The sequence below is a fragment of the Microcaecilia unicolor genome, chromosome 11 (assembly GCF_901765095.1).
Source record: "Microcaecilia unicolor chromosome 11, aMicUni1.1, whole genome shotgun sequence".
In the NCBI taxonomy this organism is placed as follows: domain Eukaryota; kingdom Metazoa; phylum Chordata; class Amphibia; order Gymnophiona; family Siphonopidae; genus Microcaecilia; species Microcaecilia unicolor.
In genome coordinates, this window is record NC_044041.1 from 97,519,963 (window position 1) to 97,547,383 (window position 27,421).

Sequence of the window (27,421 nt, forward strand, 5' to 3'; positions counted from 1 at the left end):
ATATGTAAATACATTGTGTGTCTCGTGAAAATTTGGAGTTCTAAGATAATCTTCATATAGTGTGTTATTATTGAGATTAAGTAAATACTTGAAAAATTTGAGCTTACCTCAATGCAATAGATATCTATAGTTCATACTGCTGTGAACGCCGTGGCGAAAAGCAACAAATGAAAAAGCCTTCCAAAACCGGATGCCATGTTTAAATGCAAAATGGATATGTAAAACAATTATGAATATGTAAAGTCCCTGACATGATGACGTGGCTAAGGTTGCATATTAAAATAAGCATTTAAAAACTTGGAGCTTTGAGATCTATGAACATTCAAGAGGTAAAGGCATGAAGACATATTAAAATAATTAAAAAATATATATATACACAGTGCACTCTATTTAAGTGCAGGTCGGATAAGCGCATGCTCTGTTTAACTGCATGCCGTACTTTGGCCCCGTTTTTGCGCCATCAATTTCTTTGGGGACGAACCGGATTAGCGCACCACTGATAAGTGCAAGATTTGCTTATATGCATGGTTTAAGATTGCTCCTCTTCAGGAAAGACTCCGCATAAGCGCGTACATGGAATATGGAAGCTGATTGGCGCGTGACAAAGGGGCGGTAAATTTGAAATCTCGGTTAACTGCCACAGGCAGAATAAGCGAAAATGTTGTTAGAGTGTACACTGAAGTCGTCGCGCAGCTGTAAGACTTTAACACTGGCTGAACGAATAGAAGGTCTTAAAATATTAGAAAACAAAGTCAAGTATCTATTGCTAAAGAATATGTTGTCAATCCCAGTCAAATTTCACATATCTTGAAGCAGAAAGACCAGCTTCTGGAAGATTGGCAAAACAATACAAATCCACACCGGAAACGAAAACGGGCGGGAAAAGCTGAGGGAGGTAGAAGATGCTCTTCTTCGGTGGTTTTCTCAAGTCAGGAGCAGACATTTTCCTGTCAGTGGTCCACTGCTTATGGAGAAAGCTAATCAGCTAGCTTAAAGTCTTGGACTAACTGAATTCAAAGCCACTGTTGGATGGTTGGAAATAAGGAAGGAGAGGAACAACATAAAATTCAAGAAACAGCATGGTGAAAAACAAGACGCTGATGACTTTGGTGCTGAAAATTGGGTTGTTTCAGTTCTTCCTACCATCTTGAACGAGTTTGCACCTCGTGATATTTTCAATGCTGACGAAAACGGACTCTACTGGCGAGCGATTCCTGATGGAACACTTACATTCAAACAAGCCGAAACTACAGGAAGTAAAACGTTGAAGGACCGACTGACACGCCTTCTTTTTCTGCAATATGGATGGGAGTGAAGTTGGAACCACTTGTCAATGGAAAGAGCAAACAGCCCTGTTGCTTCAAGAATGTTAAGCGACTTCCTGTGTCATATGAGGCTATCGTAAATTCATGGATGACTGGGGAAATTTGGAAGCAGTGGCTAAAGAAGATAGACACTAGAATGCGGGCAAAAAAGCGTCAGATTTTGTTGCTTTGTGATAATTGTGCTGCACACAGTGATGATGTCAGGCTGTCTAACGTCAAGGTGGTCTTCCTGCCACCAAACACTACCTCTCTGATCCAAAGTATGGATCAAGGCATAATAGCCAATTTCAAACAACATTATCGGGCTCTTGTGCTACGTCGTCTGATGAGCGTTATGGATGATCAGACTGCCAAGGATTAACGTGCTGTTGAACTGACTCGTAATCTATCACTGTTGGATTCCCTACATATGCAGAAAGACGCCTAGAATCATGTTACACAGGCAACCATTGTGAACTGCTACAAGCAGGCAAGCTTTGTTAGGGATGTGGAGAGGGATGAAACAGATGCAGCTGTTGCAAACACGTCAGATGAACAGGCTATTGACATCCCAGCCAGTGTTACTGAAGAGGAGTTTCATCACTACGTAGCTGTTGATTACGATCTACAAACAGCTGACGACAGCACTGATGTCCAGAGATGCGCCTACTCGCAGGCAACGGCTGATGATCAATCAGATGATGAAATGAGCAGAGAGGCACATGCTGACGAAATTCAACAACCTCCTTCTGTCACTTTGGAAGAGCGCTGGAGAGTCTCAACACCGTGCGGGCCTATCTGGAGGCCACTGGATGTCAGTGCTATGACAGTTTTTACCGTCCGGCAGACGTAGTCTATGGAATGCTAAATAGTAGTAGTAGTAGTAGTAGTAGTAGAATTCACATACACAAGAGTGTACAGAGGACTATGACTGATTATTTCAAGTAAGCCTAACGTCAGTTAACGGAGACTGTATACTGTACGCATAATAAACAGTACTGTACATATGTTTATCAGATGTCAAGCTTCTTTTTTGGGTCACAACGGTTAAGTGCATACTCCGTTTAACTGCATGTATTTCTTTGGTCCCAGACCCTTGCACTTATGTATGTATGTATATATATAGATATAGATATATAGATAGATAGACAATTAGCAAACTTGTACCAGTATAGGAGATTTTCATTAAAACGCGAGAGTCGGTTATGATAACAGATTCCGACGGAACTAGTCAGTGATACAAAACGGTGAAAACATCTGCATTCTGAAAATGGTAATGCATGGTGAAACAAATGTTGTTAATTGTAAAAATAACAGCCAAAGGGGAAAAAAAAATTATTGATGAACACTAGAGGAGAAACGTCGCAAGTATCTTCAATTTCATCTGACCTAACAATTTCCTACAACTGAACTGCCAGTTTGTTACGATACTTTCCACTTTGTCATTGTTATTTTTATTTGTGGCATTTATACCCCCCCGCTCTTTCCCGCTCAATAGCAGGTTCAGTGCTGCTTACAAAGTATGGTACATAGTATCATAGAGATAATACAAAGTATGGTACAAAGTATCATGGAGGTAACACATTTATAAAGAGTGGGACAATAGTATGCGATGTGGAGAAAGGATTGGAGTGTGGGTATTGTTTGTGATATGTTCTAAATATTAATGTAATGTTATCATTTACAATGTTGCACTATTTGTTATTATTCTCCTTTATATTACACTAGCCATTAAGCCCGTTAAAATGGGCGAGATTTGTGTTTTGCAAAATGTAATAATTCTCACCTCCATCCATCCATGTCCAGCAACCCTGCTCTCTCCCCTGCCATCCTCCCCATGTCCAGCAGCCCTCCTGTATTTTTTTTTTGTTTTATTTGGTGCATTTTTACCCCACATTTTCCCACATGAGCAGGCGCAATGTGGCTTACATTAAATCAAGACAATATAATACATAGATGGCACAGATTTTGAATGAGTCAGGAGGGGAAGGAACATGGGATGGCACAGAGTAAATGTCAGGGGCAAATCGCCAACGAGTGAGAGAGGTTAAACATTGGATTTGCCAGTGGAATAAGCCTTGTCAAATGAACGTTTTTAAGGACTTCTTGAACAGTTGGTGATCGACGAGCTCTTTAAGTTGTTTTGGCAGAACATTCCATGATTTTGGACTGATGTATCCCCTGGCCTCCCCTCGTCCACCAACCATCCTCTCTCCCCTGCCCACCCCCAATATCCAGCAACCCTCCTCTCTCCCCTGCCCTCCCCCCATGTCCAGCAAACCTCCTCTCTCCCATGCCCTCCCCTCCCCCGATCCATGTCCAGCAGCCCTCTTGTATCCCCTGCCCTCCCCCCATATCCAGCAACCCTCGTCTCTCCCCTGCCCTCCCCCCATATCCAGCAACCCTCGTCTCTCCCCTGCCCTCCCCCCATATCCAGCAACCCTCGTCTCTCCCCTGCCCTCCCCCCATATCCAGCAACCCTCCTCTTTCCCCTGCCCTCCCCCCATATCCAGCAACCTTCCTCTTTCCCTTGGCCTCCCCCCTCTGCTCTTTCCTTTGGCCTCCCCCCCCCCGCTCTGTCCCCTGCCCTTCCCCCATGTCCAGCAACCCTCCTCTCTGCCCTGCTCTCTCCCCATGTCCAGCTACCCTCCTCGCCGCCGCTCCCTCCCCCCTCCGTGCCGGGCCCCCTGCACTGACATGAGAGCGCCTCTCACCTCCGTGAGAAAGTGCTGCAGGCAGCAGCAGATCACTCTGCTGCTGCCTGCAGCGCTTCCACACGGAGGTGAGAGTCACTGTCATGTCAGTGTAGGGTCCCCGATACGGAGGGGGGCGGCGACGACGTCGGGGATGGGGGGGTGGAGGTTGGTGCGCTGGTGATGTTGCTTCATCTCCAGGGCAGGCTCCAGCGGCAGCGCCTGTTTCCCCCTCTGTTCCGCCCTCTGACGTCATCACGTCTTGATGCCAGGACAGAGAGGGAAGTCTCTACTGCGCATTTGCAGGTGAGTCGGTCACTTGCCATTTATATGTTTGATTTCTGCTCTAGATGAATTTTTCAATATCCCAGTACTCAATTTTTCTAAACATAAACTGAAATGACCCATTGTTCCTGTTAAACCGCACTCCAAACTCTAACCTTCTAATCTCACTGATAGGCTCCAACATAAATTTCAGCATTCAATCATTAGAAGGATGATTTTCATCCACATAACCGATAGCTTAAAAATGTAAGTTGTGCAAATCCATCAACACCACCTTTTTTTCTATCCCTGTCGGATACATAAGTGCTCGATCTGTTAACAAACCTGAACTGATTAAGGACTGGATTGTTGAAGACAGTCTAGGTCTAGTTTTCATTATGCAAACATGACTGAAATTCAATCATAAATAATTTATGCCCCCCTGGTTACAAACTACTCCATCTCCCTAGAATTAAGAAAAGGGTGGGAGCATTGCTCTCCTTTACAAATCATTTTTCTTAATTGATCCAATCTCTGATTTCTCATCTCCCACTCTCAAAATATTGGTCTTTAAAATCAAAGACGATTCCTGACAAGATTTGCAATTTTATTTTATCTGGAGATTGAACTGATGCTTAATCATTATTTACTCAATTTGTATCTGATATATGCTTAAATGCTCAAAACACTATTCTACTAGGTGATATTAACTTACACTTAGATAATCCAAATGATCCTCAAACTAATGAATTTCATAACTTTCTAAACTTTTGGAGTTTTATTAGTCCTCCAACTCATTCTTCCCATCAGAAAGGACATCTTTTAGATTTATTTACATTCAGGTTCCCCTCTCAGAAATTACATTTCATAGATAATTATGACTGGAAGTCTACAACGTTAGACCACAAAAAGCTAACATTCAGAATTAAGACTGTACCACGACTTTTATAACAAGAGGCAAAATAGACATGACATAGAATTTTGGTCCCAGTTCTAAGTATTTCACATTTATCTACTATAATAAAACTCACCCTCAACGTTCTGAAGACAACATTCTGAAGTCACTCAGTCACTCACTGAAGGGTTCATGGATTCATGGTGGTGAAGCCACAACACTGACCATGTCTCTCTGCCCCGCCCTCGCATGACGGACCAATCAGAAAAAACACCCTCAACATTCTGAAACACAAAGGACCATCACAACACCGTTCCCAGGCAACACTAGGCAATGTAAGACGGATCAATCAGAGGAAACTACGTGACAATAAGGGAGGAGCATTCCCCAGCAGAATGGCTCATTATCTGTGCAGCACAGAGAGCACAGAACCACCGCTGGAACGAGAGAAGAATATTCCTGCTGTGGGTATGTGCAAAAATAGACCGGGGGGGGGGGGGGGAGGGGGAGAATTTTTAAATGCCTAATGCCAGTACTGAAGAGTGCCAGAGGGCCTATAGCACAGACTATATTTGGGATCGCTTGACATGGAGTCAGAGGAGCCGGAAAACAACGTGCCCATCACCATCTGGGACGTGGGCTAACAGGAAAAGCTGCGGCCCAGCTGGAAGGATTACCCGCGACCCAGCAAGCAGTGACCAAGGAAGGGGGAGGAGTACTCCTTCCCTGCCTAGGAATCGCAGGAGACTGGCTGCCAAACTAACGAAACAACCGCACACCGACGCACCACCTCCATCATTCGAAAGGCATCCACTCTTTCTTCAACAGAAATGCAAACTAATAATACAAAAGAAACAAAGAATACATGGTTTCTCAGGCGGCTGCAGGTAACTCCCCACCCCCTACCTCTTCCCCTTTTGCCGAAGCGGCCAAGGACGTGCCCAACCATCCCCAGCCTCAGGCAAGCAGTCTCCCACCTCGGGGATTCCCCGAGCACCCTGAAAAAGACGGCGCTGATTCCTGCAGCGCATAAATGTTCCAGCATTCCCCTGCAGCCGGCCTGAAATGGACCAAACATACCGGATCACCCCCCGACAGCCCGAGACCGTGCTCTTCTCCCTTCCGCCAACTTAAAACAACCATCCCCGTCCTCAGGCAAGCCGTCACCCAGCTCCAGGATGCCCAGAACCCCAGCCCAATGGAAAAAGATGGCGCTGCTTCCAACAGCACATTTCTCTTCCAGCATTCCCCTACAGCAGCCCTGAAACGGCCAAAAAATACCGACAGACAAAGAACGTGCTCTTCTACCTTCTGCCCATCTAAAACAACACTGCTGCCTCAGCACAACACAAAAAAAAAAAAACATGGAAAAAAAAAACACTCAGCAAAGGCTGACCCCCTACAACCACATTTACATTTCACCAGCAGAAAGACCCCCCTCCACAAACCTCCTTGACAGACAAAACCACACACACACAATACAACAGAAACACACCCTCAAAGCCACACACCAATCCAACCCACTTTGCCAGCACAGCACATCCCCCAACCCCCAAGCAAAAAACAAAACAAAAAAAGACACACATCAACAACCTGCACCCTCACACACTCTCTCTCTCACTCACACACACACACACACACACACACACACACACACACACACAAAATAACTCTGTGACACATACACACACACACACACACACACAAAAGCCACATGCTAGCGCCCGTTTCATTGGTTTCGGAAACGGGCCTTTTTTACTAGTTTCTACATAATCCAAGTAATTTTTCCCTACTCTGGGATGAAACAACAAAAAAGACCATAGACTGCATTGCTCCTGAACAAATAAAAACAAAGAAGAAAACTAAATCACCATAGTTTGATACTAACACTGTGAAAGCAAAACGATTATGCAGAAAACTTGAAAGGAAATAGTGCAAACACAAAACTGTAGTAAACAAAACCGAATGGAGGAAAGCACTCACAAAATACAAATTGGCTATAAAATTTGCCAAATTCAAATATTAAGAAAAATTCAAAAATCTGTAACTAGACTTTATAATTTAGTAAATAATCTACTTGATACCAAAGACCTCCAGCTATCGTGAATCTGTTACATCTGCTCTTGATCTAGTGACATTCTTTGAGGAAAAAATTACCAAAATTAGAACAAGTCTAACTATCTCCAATCCTTGTAACAATTTCATCAACCACTTCAATGTGGTTCCACTTCAATGTGTGAAATATCACACATCAATGTGAAGGCATAAAAACTGATGGGATTTGGCCTTATTTCAATCCTCCTCCCACAGAGGGAGGATCCTTCCTCAGCAAATACCGCTTGCATTGTACTCTTGACACGTCCTACCTACATTCTCTCAAAAGCCCCCAACTTTTTCATCAACATCGTATATTTTTTTTTAATTTTTGTTTTTGTTACATTTGTACCCCGCGCTTTCCCACTCATGGCAGGCTCAATGCAGCTTACATGGGGCAATGGAGGGTTAAGTGACTTGCCCAGAGTCACAAGGAGCTGCCTGTGCCTGAAGTGGGAATTGAACTCAGTTCCCCAGGACCAAAGTCCACCACCCTAACCATTAGGCCACTCCTCCACTATAATTACATATGCTCCATGTTAAAAAGTGGCTCTTTCTAACTGAGAAGGGAACTATAACTTTAACTACTGTTCCTAAAAATCCTTTAGGTAAGTTGAATGAAACATCTGATTAAATACCGGTGGCTTCAATACCCCTGTTCGTGAAGGTAATGGAGGGCTTGGTAGGGAAACAACTAATGGAAATACATATCGCAGTCCTCCTTACTTCACTACACACAATCGTGATTTAGATCCAACTATAGTACTGAAAAGGATCTCATTACATTAATATCTAAATGCAGATGAATTTTAAGCACGGGTAGGAAGAATATTTAGCTACAATTCAACATGTCTAGTGCATTCTACGTGATTGATCACAACATCTCATCTACAATTTTTGATGCAATGGGCATCTGCGGAGATGAAAGAGGGAGGGAAGCAGGCAGGCAGCTTGAACGTCGGAGGGAGGGAGGGAGCGAATGAACGAACCACCCAGCCACAACGTGGGAGAGAGGGAGCCAGCCAGCCACCCAGCTTCATCATGGCAGTGGGAGGGAGGGAGCCAGCTACAACAGCACAGTGGGAGGGAGGGAGCCAGCTTGAACAACACAGTGGGAGGGAGGGAGCCAGCTTCAACAACACACTGGGAGGGAGGGAGCCAGCTTCAACAGCACACTGGGAGGGAGGGCGACGACCCTAAAAGTCAGAGGGAGGGGGACACAGGACCCTGAAGCTGGAAAGGGGAGGGAGAGGCCAGAAAAAAGAAAAGGGGAAAAATACAGGGGGGAGAAGGAAAGAGGGCGGGAGACGGGGGGGGGGAGGGGGCACCTGCCACGCACACTCCCTCTAACACACACACACAAACACAATCTCTCATTCTCACACACACAAACACACTCTCTCATTCTCACACACACACACTCTCTCATTGTCACACACAGAGCCTCACTGTATGGCAAACAAACACGCACAATCGCACATTCACTCTGTCTCTCTCTCACACACACTCTCTCTCTCTCTCTCACACACACACACACACACACACACAGAAAACCTTGCTAGCGCCCGTTTCATTGGTCTCAGAAACGGGCCATTTTTACTAGTGAGGTAATAAATGCTGATCACTCCTGAGCAGCAGCTGTTAGGGGAGTCTGCCAGTACTCTCAGCTAAGGTCCATTGTAGTGAGGCGCTGGGCCCCAGATAAGTTGTCTAGCAACTTGTCCATCCAGGGCATTGGATAGGCGTCAGATACAGTACATTCATTAAGCCTCCTATAATCCACACAGAAGCAGATTCTTTATAACACTTAGGGGTAGCATCTCATCAATCTCCTGCTTCATGTGCTTCTCCACCTCAGCAGATATTCGATAGGCACTCTGCTTCAGTGGTGTATGGTCACCTGTATCTACATCGTGATTAGCCAAATGAGTAATTCCTGGTTTAGTAGAAAACACATCAGCATACATTTGCAATACTGCTTCTAGCTGCTGTTTCTGAGTGGGGGTTAATTGCTCTTCCACTACAATTTTTTGTGTAGATCCCTCTGGTAATGTTTCTGCTAGGAGGTCAGGTATAGGTTCGCTATCCTGATGCTCTTCTTGTAAGCTGCACACATCTAACTCCTTATTATGCGATCTGCATAGGCCTTTAACATATTTACATAAAAGATACGCTGCTTTCTGTCTTGAGAGTCCATAGATATAACATAGTACGTATCATTCATGTGCTCTATGACCTTGTAAGGTCCCGCCCAGTTAGCCTGAAGTTTATTCTGGCGTACTGGGACTAAAATAAGTACCTATTAGCCCTCATGAAACTCTATTTTGGGCTTTACGATCATACCGGGTCTTTTGCTTAGTTTGGGCTAATCTCTGACAAAGCTCACAAGATCTTGTAATTTCTGGCGCATATTGACTACATATTCAATTACAGGGGTGTTAGAGGTGTCAACTTTCCCTTCCCAGTGTTCTCTTATTAAGTCAAGGGGCCCTCTCATCCTCCGGCCATAAAGCAGCTGATCCATTGGGACTAAAGGAAAGGAAATTATGAAGTAATCATTTTTTCATTATAATGTTGGGAGGCGTCATATTTGAGTTAAATGTGTCCTTCAGGATTACTTTTAGGGTTTAAACTTGTAGAATTTAATCAACAAAGAGCCAAAATACCCCTGATGATTAGGGATTGATGTACCCTTCCCAATTATTAAATTTTCCTGAGACATCAGGAAATTATAGTTTTGCTACTTCCATCTGTCTGAATGCTGCCTACCTGAAAAGGTTGCTTTGTAATAAAGTCTGAAATACATAATCTCTCATTTCATTTTAGTTTCTTATTTATGAGTTGCCTTTTTTTATTTAAGAAAAGGAAACTAATTTAAAAAACATTATTTGTAAAATTTTATAACGGGAGAAATTAGTGGTATCGGGCATCCCTGAAGGTTCTTTACATGTAAAATTTGACACATCTCTAAAGCTTACTCAAAGATGGCTTGGTTAAAACCTTTGGACAAATTGTAAATTGCTTTGGATGAATTTTTTGTTTGTAAAGGGATATATAAGCTTTTAATAAAGGTAAGGATAGCTCTAAATAACAAAAAATGTAGTACTTTATGCCATCAGAAGCCTCATATCATTAAAGGCATTTATAGAACTTGAGTCAAAGCATTGACTAAGAGGATTTGTAGAGTCATTGTGGTGCTGTGCACTCTCCCTTTTTTGTTATGGCCAGGGTAGGTAATATACAAGTGAAAATGTTCTTTTCCTTAGAGGGTATGCCAGTATATTTTTATTACTATATGCCTGCAGATAGCATTTTTGGTAAATTTGTTTTAGATAAATGTGTTGAACATAGCTTTTCATAATAGCTTTAGCATTCTGTTATTTTTCTGCCCTCTTTATTGCAATTAACAAGGAAGTTAATGCATTAAATTACTCTGCAAAAGGTGGCAACGTGCAAAAAGTGCAGACATGATGAAATTTTGCATTTGTTTGATATGCTGCTGTCGTGCAAAAATTTTGCAAATTTCAGCCCTTCTGACAGTGAGCATTTCATGTGTAGTGTGCTAAGTACAAAAGTTTACTTAAATTTATAAATGAGATGCTGCACTGTAAAAACCTGCAAGCAGTTCACTAGTTCTAAACGTTGCAAAAACAGGTATACGGAAAGACTTCACAGGCTTGTTTTTGCAAGCCAAAAAACCCCAAACAAACCACCAACACAAAAAATGGTGTAATTAACTGTTTTGCTGACTGTACATAGTTAATTTTCATGGAAAGTTTGCTATAGGGCTAACTTATATGTATAAGCTGCTAAATCTTGTGGATTCATACATGAAACATTCTTTAGGTATCTATGATGAGATATATTAAATTTGGATGAGTAAATAAATGGACTTCAGTGTATGCAAGCAAAATAGTAACACAGGAGAGAAATTCTATGATGTTCTAGGTCTTTGGACCCTGCTCAGCTCTGCTTTTGTAGTCTGTTATCCATGATTTCAGATGAGTAACTTTTAGGCATTGACCATATGAAGCAAAGAGAAACTAGTAACATTGTGGGGGTATTATTATAAAGCATTTTCTGCATATAGGGTGTTTTATATGTGAAAGGTGGCTGTTATAAAATTGCACAGGTGAATGCATGCATGCATACAAGTGTGTCCTGTAGATGAGCATATATACTTTTACACCATAGTTTGGGCAGATTGACAGGGTACATGAATGCACACATGCACAGTATCACCTGCCCTGGAGCAAGTATCAGTTTGTGGAATAGCATTTGTGTGCTGTTGGGGTTTATTGTAGGAACATAGCATAACTTCCATGGTCCTATCACACTAGTCCAGACCAGTGGGTTGTGTCCCTCTATCAGCAGATGGAGACCAATGGGTTGTCCCTCTACCAGCAGATGGAGACAGAGGAAGAAAATAGTTCTTGTGACTTGCCCCTTAAGGATATTATGCAGCATAGAATGTTCAGTATTTCCTCTGTCTCTCAAGCAGATGGATGACAGGCTAACTGCCCTGCTCCTGACTTGGTTTATTTCTAGTTTCAGTTGAGCTTTAACTACCCTTCTGGAGTTTTCTGCTCCTGAGCCAGTTTTATTGTGAGACTCGGTTGAGTTTGGAGGTTCCTATTTGACAAAACAAGACACAGGACCGAGGGCTTAGACACAAACCAAGATTAAGTGGGCACATTAAAGTTAGTAATCAAAGCTAAGAAGGTATTCTCCCTATCCAATATGAATTTTGGGGATCTAAGGTGACGTTTGAGAAAGACATTGAGTAAGAGCTCCGTGGAGGCTGAGGGAATTTTGACTGATTTCAATCCCAGAGATGGGGAAAAGTAAAGCTAAGCAGTATGCTAACCCCTCCATTACCCTCAGAATTCCCTATTTAGTCAACCTTGGAAGTCTGGGAATTGGGTGCGGTTTTGAGAGTGTTCTCTTGTCTCAGGAACAGAGCATGAAGTCAAGGAAACAACAGGCGGAGCTGTAGCTGAAATCCACGACTTCTGGTGACCATCCCAGCGAAAATACTGAAGTCTGGACACGGCGCCATTGATGACCAGGCCTGATCGCGAAGCCAACGACTAGCCCAACCACGCGGTTGACGAAACGGCCCCAATCACATAACCGAGAGCGCCTGCCCGACACAGCACAAGTGGAAGACTATATGAAAAACCTGGGACCTTGACATCGGAGAAGACAGAGACCTGGCGAGATTCATCATCCCAGCCGACCAAACCTGACTACGCTGCCAGAGTCTTACCCGTCCGCAAGGATAATACTGAAGAAATCGACCACTTATCACAACCGATAACACCCCAACCACAGTAAGCTGAAGCGCCGCCTTGAGCGACATCGTCCTTGAGGAGAGGTGAACCTTGGGCCTTCCCTTGCTCGGATCAACCCCCTGAGCTGCACCAGCAACGCCGCTGCCGTGATCGCGCCACACTGCTGGTCCAAGACAAAGACACAACCAGATCCAAGGACGTCCCTGATAAGGTTACACCTTGAACCACCCTAACTCTAAAGGGTAAATAACGTAATCCCAGAGGGAAAAAGCTAACTTTAAAGGGACAAATTGCCACGCTAATTATTTCCCTGATATTGTTACACGTTTTGTTGCATGCCGTCTAACTGCTTGGAATACATTTCTAATTCAATACTGTTGTAGCTGCATTGCTTGTTCCAGCGTGTTCCAGTCCGCCTGTTCCAGCTTATTCCCGTCCGTCCGTTCCAGCTTGCTCCAGTCCATCTGTTCCAGCCTGCCTTCTGCTCCAACTTGTTCCAGTCCATCTGCTCCAACTTGTTCCAGTCCATCTGCTCCACCTTGTTCCAGTCCGTCCGTTCCAGCCTGCTCCAGTCCATCTGCATTGCTTGTTCCAGCGTGTCCCAGCCCGCCTGTTCCAGCTTGTTCCCGTCCATCCGTTCCAGCTTGCTCCAGTCCATCTGCTCCAGCCTGTTCCTGTCCGTCTGTTCCAGCTTGCTCCAATCCATCTGTTCCTGCTTGCTCTAGTCCGCCCGTTCCAGCCGCTCCATTCCGTCTGTTCCAACTTGTTCCAGTCACATTGTATCAGCCCTGCCTGTTTTTTGCCTTCCTGCCTGCCTGCTTTTTGCCTTCCTGCCTGCCTGCCTGCTAGCCCATCAACCAACCTGCCTGCCTGTGTGTTAACCCATCAACCAACCTGCCTGCCTCCCTGCTAGCCCTTCAACCAACCTGCCTTCTTGTCAGCCCATCAACCAACCTGCCTGCTTGTCAGCCCATTGACTGCTCGCCAGCCCATCAGCTTGCCTGCTTCTCAGCCCATCAGCTTGCCTGCTTCTCAGCCCATCGCCTTGCCTGCTTGCCTTCATGCAGCACATCTACCTACCTGCCTGCCTTCAAGCCTGCACACCTTACCTACCTTCCTTCCCAGCCTACCTGCCTGCCTACCTGCCTGCTGCCTGCCATTCCAGTTTTAAGCCTCCAGTCCAGCTTTCCCGTTCTATCTATTGCTTAACACCTCAGTCACTACATATACACCCGTAACATCCCAGTCACTACTTATGGCCCCTTTACACATTCTCTTCCTTGCCCTGTCCCTTCCTAATCTTTTTCCCCTCCCCCTACCGCTGTCTATCGCTGGAACTCACTGCCCACCTATGTCCTGCTCACTACTGCAATACCCTACCCACCCCGTCCCTCACCACCTCACCATCTCTCCTGTCCCCCTCCTCCTTCCTAGCTCTCAACCTTCAACACTTCCTTCCTGCCATTAACCCATCCCCATTCCTCCTAAGTGCATCCCGTCTTTGTCGCCTTCGTCGCCCTACCTGCCCCACCCTCCTCCGCACTCTTTGCTCCTCCTCCTGCCGGACTCTTTTGGACGCAGCAGAATGGACGCTGTCGGACTCGGCTTTTCGGTTGATCTGTCAACGTTGGGGAAGACCAGTAATGGATCTCGTGGCCATGGCTTGCAATGCCAAAGTTCCCCAGTTCTTCAGCCGCAAACGGCAGCCAGCATCCGCAGGATTGGACGCTGTACTCCAGCCATGGCCGGAACAGCAGCTACTGTATGTTTTCCCCCCGTGGCCTCTGATAAGGAGAGTTCTTTGCCACATAGGGTGGCATCTGGGGCCCGTCGTTCTAGTGGTCCCAGACTGGCCCCGACGGCCGTGGTATGTGGATCTCGTTCGAGCACTCTCAGAGCCACCATTGTGACTTCCGGTGACTCCCAATCTGCTGCATCAAGGGCCAGTTCAGATGGAAAATCCCTCCCGCTTTGGTCTTAGGCCTGGCTATTAAGAAGCGGCAGCTGAGGAAGAAGGGATTTTCAGGACCAGTCATTGCCAATCTTTTGGGGGCATGGAAGCAGTCTATTTCAGCAGCGTATGCGCGAGTGTGGAAAGCTTTCTGTGTGTGCTGATTCGTCTTTTCGGGTGGACATTCCAGTTATTCTGGAGTTCCTTCAGGATGGTCTTCAAAAGGGATTGGCATATAATTCCCTTCGAGTGCAGGTGGCCGCGCTAACTTGTTTTAGGGGCAAACTGGACGGTTCCTCTTTAGCAGCTCACTCTGATGTCGTCCGTTTCCTACACGGGGCTCTTTGACTTCGGCCTCCTTTGAGGCAGCCGTGCCCAGCGTGGCATTTGAATGTGGTACTGCGAGCCCTCCAGGCCCCACCGTTTGAGCTGTTGAATAAGGTTTCTGATAAGGATCTAACACTTAACAGTGTTTTTGGTGGCCATTTCTTCGGCTAGGAGGATTTCTGAAATTCAGGCTTTGTCTTCCAGAGATATTTTTTTTGCAGTTTTCTGAAGCAGAGGTGTAGATCCGGATGGTGCCGTTGTTTCTACCTAAAATGTTTTCAGCTTTCCATGTTAGGCGGTTTATCTTCCGTCTTTTCGAAGAGAGGATTATCCGGGGGAGTTTGCCTCGCTACATTTCCTGGATGTGCGGAGAGCCTTGTTTCGGTACTTGCACATCTCTAACGAGTTTCGACGCTCGGATCATCTCTTTGTGCTCTTGTCGGGATTGAAAAGAGGTGAGGCAGCTTCTAAGGCTTCCATTGCTTGCTGGATTAGGGAAGCCATTGGAGCAGCTTATCTGCTACAAGGGTGGGCGTCTCCAGGGGCCCTGAAGGCGCATTCTACTTGGGCACAGGCAGCTTCTTGTGCGGAGACGTTGGCCTTATCTCTGGAAGAGATTTGTTGGGTGGGTACTTGAGCGTCCCGTCATACTTTTGCGAATCATTATAGGCTAGACGTGTCTGCTCGGGAGGATGCGAGTTTTGGGGCAGGAGTGTTGGCGCGGGGAGCATTGGCTTCCCACAATACTTAAGGAATGCTTTGGTACATCCCACTAGTTCCTGGATTCATCTGCTGCAAGTGACAAAGAAGGTAAAATTATGTCTTACCTGATAATTTTCTTTCCTTTAACCTACAGATTAATCCAGGATCCCTCCCTAGTTCAGCCAACGTTTTTTTCATTTTCCACGCAGTGTGGCTATTTTTTTCTTCTGGGTTCTCTTTTGCAGAGTTCAGATAGATATGGGAACACGGAAAGGATTCCGATTTCTGGATCAAGTTGCAGTTATTTTGAAGTTCTTATTTGGTTCTCTGTTTTTCATAGTGAGCATGGTTTCTGTTGTTGTTGGTTTCATATTTTTGGCTTTGGCAAATGCTTACGAATGATATACTAACTGAGGAAGGAGCTGGCCGTCTGGCATCACTGCCTTTAGTTTGTTTATCTCTATCTCCACCTGCTGGTAGGCGGACTTTTAACCCACTAGTTCCTGGATTCATCTGCAGCGTTAAAGGAAAGAAAATTATCAGGTAAGATCTAATTTTACCATCTGCTTCATCAGTCACAACATTATATATCACCAAATTTGAAGAACCTTTTGTATATTCAGCACTGACGTTTGGATATATCTGTTGAAAGCAATTTATAGATGACATTTTTTTTTCCTATGGACAGTCTCTAGAAGAATTATATCCTAAGATTTAAAATTTGCATTTCTGACAAACCCTTCTATCTCGCCCAATATCTAGTCTCATATACTCCACTAGAGCTGTTAGATCTGCGCAACTTCAACTCAGTGTACCATCTTACAGAAAGATCCACTATGAACACATTAGGCAAATGATTTTTTTCAGTACAGGCCCAAAACTCCGGAACTCTCTGCTAAATTGAGACATTCCCAATCTCTTTATCAGTTTAAAACTGATCTCAAAACATTCCTTTTTAAAGATACCTACCCATAATCTTGAAGCTCATTATGACTGTTGTAGGACTGGAAAGCAAGTTAGGATACCTTGGCATTCTCTCCACTACAATATGTTTTGTCTGGAACTGTCCACCCCTTTAATTTTAGACCTTTTTCTTTTAAATCTTAGATTGTATATAAAATACGATGTATGTTACACTACCTAGATGGAATTTCCTATGGGCGGGAAAGAAAATTTTAATAAACTTGAAATTATGAATTAAGTAAAACAATCTGCATTTCACAAGCCTTGGTTTTTTTTAGATCTGCATATTAGTATACAAGCTGACTCTCTAGTAACTTTAAATAAGTTATAAATGGAATGCAAATACAAACCAAATTTATAATTCAGTATTTCACAACAATGTTAGAAATCACAGTTTGAAAGCAAGACGACTTGGTCTTGTGGTTTTCCAAAATTTGGTGTTATATTCTTGATTTATTCTGGAAAACAAATCGTAAACCAGTAGTTTTAAGTGCCAAGTTTACCATCTTTGAACATTGTGACAGTTAAGAGCTACTATGGAGATGACAATATCGCCATAGTAGCTCTTAAGGTATTAATCCACAAACGAACCTTTTTCCGGAGACGGGAAGGTGGCAGAACTAGAGGACATGAATTGAGGTTGAAGGTGGGCAGACTCGGGAGTAATATCAGGAAGCATTTTTTCACGGAGAGGGTGGTAGATACGTGGAGTGCCCTCCTGCTCCCGCGGAGATGAAAATGGTATTGGAATTCAAACATGCATGGGATAGATGCAATGGAATCGTGTTTAGAAGGAATGGATCTATGGAATCTTAGCGGAGATTGGGTGGCGATGCTGGTATTTGGAGAATAAAACCCGTGCAGGGCGGACTTGTATGATCTGTGCCCAGATCGTGACTGAATAGATATGTGGGGACTGGAGTGTAAATTTTAAGGGGCTTTGACGTTAACTTCAGAACTTTTAGTACAGAACGTTTAGTACAGGAACAGTGCTGGGCAGACTTTTATGGTCTGTGCCCTGAGAAAGGCAGAGACAAATCAAACTCGGGTATACATATAAAGTATTACATACCAAGTAAAATGAGTTTATTTTGTTGGGCAGACTGAATGGACCGTTCAGGTCTTTATCTGCTGTCATTTACTATGTTACTAGGGTTACCATATTTGGTCCCCCTAAAAAGAGGACACATGCCCGCCCCCATCACACCCCCGCCCTGCCCCCTGTCACGTATAACTTCACCCCTTTCACCCCCCGCCCCTCACACCCCCTAAGGGTGTCCGGTCCCCTCCCCTTACCTCACTGTACTGCCCTGGTGGTCTAGTGACCTCTTCGGAGCAGGAAAGGGCCCTTTCTTTCCTGCCGGGAGCACTGCCCTGCATTCTCTCTCTTCCCCTTGCAATGCTGACCGTTCCGGACTCCCGTTGCTAATTCAAAATGGTTGCCGAGAGTTGAAGCGGCCTCACAAGACTTCTGCAGAAGTCTTGCAAGGCCACTTCAACTCTCAGTGGTCATTTTGAATCGGTGCCGGGAGTCTGGGACCGTCAGCATTGCAAGGGGAAGAGAGAATGCAGGACAGTGCTCTGGGCAGGAGAGGGGGCTCTTTCTTGTCCCAAAGAGGGGATAGGACACCATTAGGCCTGCCCGCCAGCCTGCCCCTTTGTCCGGAAATCCAGGCAAACAGGCAGGCTGGCAAAACCCGCCCAGTTGCCCAGCCATGTCCTCAAAAAAAGGGCATGTCCGTGTAAAACTGGACATATGGTAACCCTATATGTTACTATGTTACTACGTTATCTGTATTAAAATGTTGAAATATTATCTTGCAGTGTTATTTTTGTGAATAATTTTGCCTTTGGTCCTGAGGTGGATCACCAACTGAAGGAGCGATTTGCCAACATGAAGGAAGGTAATAGGATTGATTTGGAATGCTGTTTGTTTATTTTCTTCCATATTTTGTTGTTTGAATTCTAAGTAAGATTCTATGGGATTGATATTCAATGTGATTTAAGCGGGCAGGAGAGGCTCCTGCCCACTTAAATTGTGCTTAGTGGGCTGGCCACCAATATTAAACAGCACTTGGGGCCAGATGCAGTAAACAATCGTTAGAGCCCTTTCCTTACCGATTCCCTTACCGATTCCCTTAGAGAATCTGTAAGGAATGGGCATGCATTAAGGAAAGGGAATGCAAATGAGCTGCTCATTGTAGCTCACTTGCGTTCTCTATTCCATCGATAAACAGTCGGCCAATCGACCAGTCGAGCATGCGCATAGCAGCCAAGCGTTATGCTGGCTGCTCTGCGAATGCCAAATACGCCTCCCTGTGCCGCCCAAAGACGCCGCGCTGCTCACCCCCTCCGATGCGGCTCGACAGTGCAGTTGAGGATGCCCATTGTAAAAAAAAAAAAAAAAAAGTCCATTTTGACTGTCATCCCCCCCCCCCCCCCCCACCAGAAGACACCACACTGCTCACTCCCTCCGATGCGGCTCGATCCAGAGGACAGTGCAGATGAGGACGCCCATCCAAACGTGCTGTGATTGGCTCAGAGACTTCCAGGTCTCTCAGCTGCCAAAAAAGATGTTTTTATTATTGCCGGGGGGGGGGGGGGGGGGGGGGGGGGGGGGGAGTGTGTCGGCCAAAATGGACTTTTTCTTATTTTTTTTTTTCAATGGGTGCCTTCAACTGCATTGCCGAGCCGCATTGGAGGGGGTGAGCGGAGCAGCATCTTGGGGGGGGGGGGGGGGGGGGGGATGACGGCCAAAATAGACATCTTTTTTAAAGTGGACCACTATTTTATTTGTTACTTTTGTAGCAGTTTTTCAATCCCGCGCAGCCCCAACGAGAGGTACAGACCTCTCGTTAGATTTTCCAGCGTTAAGGCAATCGGAAAACGTTAGTGCATCTCATTACAAAAGGGTTTCTACACAATTTGCTCATCTGCATTCCGTTTTCGTTAGCTGCTACCGTCGTCGGAAAAAAGTCTTTAGTGCATGCCAGGGTTTACTACTTGCTCATTAAGTTTAGTGCATCTGGCCCTTAATCAGGCTCTGCCACTGAATATCGGCACTTATTGGCTATCTTAACTCCAGGCAGCAGAGGGGCAATCCAGAGGTGGAGTCTGGGAAGGAACCAACTGTTATGCTGGTACCAGCGATTTTCAGGCAGGCAGATAGGGACTGCACAAGAAGCAGTTTTAACTATATCCACTTATCTATGTGGGTGCTGGCACTGAATATTTTCTGGTACCATACCGTCTTCTCCCAGACCACTTCAACCATAAAAACACCCTCCCATAGGACTCTGCTCCAGTTCCCTTTCACCTCTTCCCTCCCCTCCCCCTACCGACCTGCCTGTACAATCCTCAGTAGCCTAGTGTGCAAAGAGCAGGAGTGATGCCTGCTCACTCCTGTCCATCGTGACTCCTCCTTTACAATAGCTGCCATAACCTCTAGCGGCAGCCTCATGGTACTACCGAAGTATCATGAGGCTGCTGCTAGAGGTTTCAGCAGACATTATGGAGGATCTACAGTATGAAGGAGTGAGTGGGCACTGTTCCTGCCCTTGTATGCTAAACCTACCAGGATTGCGTAGGATGATCTGGGGAGGATCGATCTTCCTAGGTGAGGGAGGGGAGTTGGCAGGTGTACTGTTAGATGTGAGAGGGCAGATCGTACCTGACCAGATAGCCTTATGTGGGTCACAGCCAATGTTCAACCAGGTCTCGCGTGAGGCACATGTTTGGGTCCTGGCTGAATATTGGACAGGTTCTGCATAATGACAGCTTTCTCTTATCTGGTTATCAATGCCAGTAGTTAGACATGGCCTGGCATTGAGTATTGGGGTCCAATTTTGCCTGCAGTAATGAGTGTTAAGAAAAAAAAACACAACTCACCGCTGCTGGCTGAAATTGACCAGTGTGTTTCCTTATAAAGGATGCTGAAATTTGTTTGTGGTTGCAGGCACCTAAGTGCAAAGTCTGGGTGGTTTGCAGCTTTGGACTTTATACAGATTTTCAAAGGTAAAGACTATGCATACTTTGTTTAGAAATTGCCCATAGGTGCAGCTGATTGGTTTTTAGCACCTGCTTTTTGTGCAGGCTAAATTGGCTGTGTAACAGCACATGGACATTTCAAAACCGTGTACTTATACCATTTCCTAATCCCACTCCAATCACATCCCTGAAAATGCCTCCTAGCTACAAGTATGTGCACTATGGAACTGTGTATATAAACATAGAAACATTGAATAAATGAAGGCAGACAAAGATAATATGGCCTTTCCAGTCTGCCCATCCATGCCATCTACTATGCTTTCCTTAAGGATCCTATGTACTTGTCCCAAGCTTCAATAGAAACTTTTAGTTGGGTTAAACACTAAATGCCTGGAAACTACTTCGGAGGAAATACAAATACACCATAAAACAGACTAAAAGACTACATTACAAAACAATGATAGGACCCAACTACAAAGACACACACAAACTCTTCTACCTTGTGAATAAATTGCTAGACACCTCACCAGTTACAAACAACAGCAAAGACATACCAGATGTCGACAACCTTGCAAAATACTTTAAGGAGAAAATTATACAACTACGACTTAAAATACCCGCCAGCACTAGACTGTCTAGACCCAGAAGACGGAATATACCCAGCAGACAGAACCTGGACCGAATTTGAATTACTATCAGAAACCTCATCTCTGAAACACTTAAAAGATTTGCTAAATCCAACTGCAAACTAGACATATGCCCAAACAACCTCATGAAATCAGCTCCTCAACAATTTATAATAGACCTAACGAACCATGTAAACTTCATGCTACAAAATGGACTCTTCCCAAAGGAAAAAGGAAAAATTCTACTTACCCCAATACCCAAAGATACAGTAGCATCCATACCACTAATAACCAAAATAACCGAAGGGATGGTAACAAAACAACTCACAAACTATTTAAACAAGTTGTCAATACTGCATGATGCCCAATCAGAATTCCGATCGAATCACAGCACAGAAACAGTATTAATTACCCTTATGACTAAATTCAAACAAATGATCGAAACCGGCAACAATATACTCCTCCTACAATTTGACATGTCAAGTGCCTTTGACATGGTTGACCACGGAATTCTTTTGCACTTACTTGAATATTTCGGCATCGGCGGAAATGTCCTAAACTGGTTCAAAGGGTTCCTAACCCTGCGTTCATATCAAGTCACATCAAATTCAACTACGTCCGCTTCATGGACACCTGAATGTGGAGTACCGCAAGGATCACCCCTCTCACCAACCATTTTCAACATAATGATGATCCCATTGGCAAAACTCCTATCAAATCATAACCTCAACCCATATATATACGCCGACGATGTAACAATATACATCCCTTTCAAACAAGACATCAAAGAAATATCCAATGAAATTAATTATTCAGGAAGATGGCCGACGAACAGGAGTACTAGTTCAGACGTCCTGAGCCAAAAGCGCTCCTGTGCTAGCACAAACCTCCGAAACGCAACCTGGAGAGCTAGCCGTACGTCCAAACGTACGGAGACAGCAGGGGTGAGCCGCAGCCTTATCTCAAGCTTTGAATGGCCCCCAGCGACATCACCGATACCGGGACATGGAGCCATTGTGACCAGGCCTGACCACGAGGCCTAAAGTAAACCGAAGCACGCGCCAAGTCACACGACCAACCGAGAGCTAGATTACGGTCCGGAATGGACCGGAGACGGAATCGCAGACACCGCCGAATTAAGCGGTAGAACTCACCAAGAATCCATACGGTGGATGATCCGACTGGGGGCGCTCACCAGGGGCAATCACCCGAGCGGCCCAGACATCCAGCCACATGGGAGCCTTCCCGGCACCGATCCTGTAGAGCAACGAGGCAGAACGCGAAAACGGTATCATCAAGGAGTGACCGACGGCGGAGAAACAGCAAGGTAAGCCGTAGCTATCCAACGACTTCGGGCGGCTTCCTGAGCAGAACTGCTGCCAAGTGTAAGACTTAAAAGCCTGACCCACCGAGCCCAGCGCGAGCAGGGCCGCAAGAACTGATCATCCAGCAGCCAGCTGGGACGAGCAAGGCGAACGGGATCGGAGGATCATTGAGAACAGATCGAGCTCTCCCGCTAACCAGGCACCGACCCGCAGCCGAGCCTACAGACCGGCTGGAGAGCTGTGAGAACTGTCGAGGCATCGGGGACAAGGGACCAGCAAGCCCCCAGGTCAGCTACTTGTTCCTGTGGCCGCCGTTCGGGCCGCCAGAGCCGACAGTTGGTTGGGGAATAAACAGAGCGAACAGGACCGGGCAGTAGTAAGGTCCAACACGAACGATTGACCCGAATGAATCGAGGCCGACTTTGAAGGCCTACCCACTTCGCATCCCGGCCACGGAACAAGAACAACACAACAGTAACAAATAAAATAACTGCTTGCTCCGCTTAACTGCATGCACTGCTCTCAGCTTAATTTAAAAGTCTTCGCTTTGCTTTGCTTTGCTTGCTTAAATAGAAAGTTAAATGCACGTACCACCCTCAACTTGGATTTAAAAGTTTATACTTTACCTTGCCTCACAAAAAAAAAAAAAAGGGGGGCAACAAAACAGCTTTGTCCTAGCACTGTTAATAGCTTAATTTACATGTATTTATCTAGCTTGTTCTGACTTCTAGACAAAGAAGTCACCTTGTACAACAAGATAACTAGATTATTATGTAATACCCACTACGTGTACCAACTGTAAACACAGGCGTGCATTGCTCTGATTACAAACCAGTATAATCAGTAGGAACTGTTGCTAAGTTTAAATGCAAATGTAGGCTTACCTCATATTGAACTGTTGCCAAGCTTAAATTGTAGCCAAGCTTAAATGCAAATGTAAGCATTAACTCGCCTTGAATTGTAGCTAATTTCAAATTACAAATGTAAACTTTGCCTCGCTTTGAACTGCCAAGCTTAAATGCAAATGTAAACTTTGACTGCTTGAATGTACACCGGCTGAATATTTGCCACAGCGCCTTAGACATAGATATGAACCATCCATTGCCTCGCCTTACTCTTACACGCAAACACAACTTACAACCTAAACAACAACAACCCCATCACTCACAAATCACACAGCACTCACATACACACAATGCCCACCCTAAAGAATGTCCACAAAAACGCACCCACAACTCACCAATCCTATGCACAACCTCTCAACAACCCACCAAACCAAAGACACAACAACCAACCAAAAGGAATAATCTCCAGATATGAACACCACCGACAAAAAGAGGAAAACAACGACAACAACAACTTGAACCACAGAAGAAACAGACAACTAATAAAAATAAACACATCGAACCCCCCCTTGGAACCATACCACTCAATCCAACTAGGATACATTAATGCAAGATCAGCAGTAAGCAACTCAGTAGACATACTAGATTGGATCACCACAGACAAATTAGACCACCTATTTATCACAGAAACCTGGTTCCATAGTCCCACAGACCCCGCCATCTTAGGAACATGCCCACCAGAATACAAAATCACCCACTGGACAAGAAATGGAAAAAAAAGAGGAGGCGGAATTGCTATTATATACAAATCCGAATTCACCATCACAATCACAGGCGAATCTACCTCACCACAACTTGAAATTGCATCGACAAGAATTAACCATCCAAATCTAATAGGACACCTTAACACAATCCTATTCTACAGGCCATCAGGAAAATGGCAAGACTCTCAAGCACAACTCGTGGATTTCATCTCGAACTCCTGCGTATCTGCCTCAAACATCCTTATACTTGGAGACATCAACCTACACCTAGAAGATGACACTTCACCTAGCACACGAGAATGCAAAGAATTCCTTAAACTCTGGGATCTACAAGCACCCAACATGCAACCAACTCACGAAAAAGGACACACACTAGATATCATAACGAACAAATTCGAACCGGACTCAACTATCATACTTACTGACACAAGATGGACACCCACATTATGGTCAGACCATCATAAAGCAAATGTCTCTCTTAGCTGGCGAAAAAAACCACACATAAACACGATCAACAAATATGAGCGAACAACATACACAACGAGAGGAAAAATAGACCCCACAACATTCTGGCAACAAATCTACCAGAACGAATGGACAACAAACGCTGACACCATCCATTTCCTCCAAGAATGGGACGATCTATGTATAACAACATTAGACAAAATCGCCCCAATCCAAACAAGAACATCACACAGGAAAAAAGCAAATCCATGGTTCACAGAAGAACTGAAAAAACTTAAAACACAAGTCAGGAAACTAGAACGAGCTTGGAACAAAAAGAGAGACGAACAAACACTAAACGACTGGAAAATACTTCGGAGAAAATACAAATATACCATAAAACAGACTAAAAGACTACATTACAAAACAATAATAGGACCAAACTACAAAGACACACATAAACTCTTCAACCTTGTGAACAAACTACTAGACACCACACCAGTTACAAACAACAATAAAGATATACCAGATGTCGACAACCTTGCGAAATACTTCAAGGAGAAAATTATACAACTATGACTCAAAATACCCGCCAGCCCTATAGAATACGCCACTCTTCTAGACTGTCTAGATCCAGAACAAGGAACACACCCAGCAGACAGAACCTGGACGAAATTCGAACCACTATCAGAAGACCTTATCTCTAAAACTCTCAAAAGATATGCCAAATCCCACTGCAAACTAGACTTATGCCCAAATAACCTCATGAAATCTGCTCCTCAACAATTCATAATAGACCTAGTGAACCATGTAAACTACATGCTACAAAACGGAATTTTCCCAAAAGAAAAAGGAAAAATCTTACTCACCCCAATTCCCAAAGATACAAAGAAAAGCACAAGCGAAATAACCAATTACAGACCAGTAGCATCCATACCACTAATAACTAAGATAACCGAAGGAATGGTAACTAAACAACTCACAAACTATCTAAGCAAACACTCAATACTGCATGATGCCCAATCAGGATTCCGGTCGAATCATAGCACAGAAACAATATTAGTCACCCTAATGACCAAGTTTAAACAAATAATTGCAACTGGCAACAATATACTCCTCCTACAATTTGACATGTCAAGCGCCTTTGACATGGTTGACCACGGAATCCTATTACACGTACTTGAATACTTCGGCATTGGAGGAAATGTCCTGAACTGGTTCAAGGGGTTCCTAACCCTGCGTTCGTATCAAGTCACATCAAATTCAACTACGTCTAAGGCATGGACACCGGAATGTGGAGTTCCGCAAGGATCACCCCTCTCACCAACCATTTTCAATCTAATGATGATCCCTTTGGCAAAACTCCTATCAAACCATAACCTCAACCCATATATATACGCCGATGACGTGACAATATACATCCCTTTCAAACAAGACATCAAAGAAATCTCCAATGTAATCAATCAAAGTCTATACATCATGAACACATGGGCAGATGCATTTTGTCTGAAATTAAATGCAGAAAAAACTCAATGCCTGATACTCACCTCCCAATACAACACAAAAGAATTCACCACGATAAACACACCAAACCTAAATCTCCCAATCTCAGAAACGCTAAAAATCCTTGGAGTCACCATCGACCGCCACCTAACACTCGAAACCCATGCAAACAACACAACTAAAAAGATGTTCTACTGCATGTGGAAATTGAAAAGGATAAAACCATTCTTCCCAAGATTCGTCTTTCGCAACCTAGTGCAATCCCTCGTCCTCAGCCATCTGGATTACTGCAACTCACTATACGCAGGTGGCAAAGAGCAAATACTGAGGAAACTTCAGACAGCCCAGAACACAGCAGCCAGACTCATCTTCGGAAAACCAAAATATGAAAGGGCAAAACCACTACGAGAGAAACTACACTGGCTTCCACTTAAGGAACGTGTCACTTTTAAAGTATGCACCTTAGTCCACAAGATCATTCACGGCGAAGCCCCAGCCTACATGTCCGAGTTGATAGACCTGCCACCCAGAAACGCTAGAAGATCATCCCGAACGTACCTCAACCTCCACTTCCCTAACTGCAAGGGCTTGAAATACAAGACGCTACACGCATCAACCTTTTCCTACATGAGCACGCAGTATTGGAATAAACTGCTGCGCAACTTGAGAACAATCCACGAGCAAGCTTCCTTCCGCAAATTACTGAAGACCCATCTTTTTGAAAAAAATCTACGGAAAGAGCCAAAACACATAGAGTCCACACTCACTGATCTTCAATACACCATACATCCACTTCTAATCTCTCATTCCCCATAATCTCACATCACCCACACACCTACTCACAGAAATATGTACACCATACGTCATTGTGTCTTAACTCTGCCCTTTAAGCTTCCCACTGTCTCCTTGTTTATGTCCCATTGTTATATTCCTAACGACACTTCGATTGTCTTGCACAACTGTGCACAATGTAATCCATAACCAAGTTGTACCATATTGTATTTCCATTATTCATATCTTATTGTAAGCCACACTGAGCCCGCAAAGAGGTGGGAAAATGTGGGATACAAATGCAATAAAATAAATAAATAAATAAATAAATAAATAACCAAAGTCTACACATCATGAACACCTGGGCAGATGCATTTCGATTGAAACTAAACGCAGAAAAAACTCAATGCCTAATACTCACCTCCCAATACAACACGAATGAATTTACCGCTTTAAACACACCAAAACTAAACCTTCCAATCTCAGAAACTTTAAAAATCCTTGGAGTCACTATTGATCGCCATCTAACACTTGAAACCCATGCAAACAATACAACCAAAAAGATGTTCTACTGCATGTGGAAACTGAAAAGAATAAGACCATTCTTCCCAAGATCCGTCTTTCGCAACCTAGTGCAATCCCTCGTACTCAGCCATCTGGATTACTGCA

General features: G+C 44.4%; 1 protein-coding gene across 2 annotated transcripts in view; it reads left to right on the forward strand.

The window, feature by feature from the left end:
- Positions 1 to 27,421, forward strand: part of DOT1L (DOT1 like histone lysine methyltransferase) — a 642,515-nt gene that overhangs the window by 331,261 nt on the left and 283,833 nt on the right. For both annotated transcript variants that reach the window (XM_030219845.1, XM_030219846.1), the window contains exon 9: positions 18,312 to 18,391. In XM_030219845.1, coding sequence (XP_030075705.1) covers positions 18,312 to 18,391 — 80 coding nt within the window. The remainder of the gene's footprint in view (positions 1 to 18,311; positions 18,392 to 27,421) is intronic.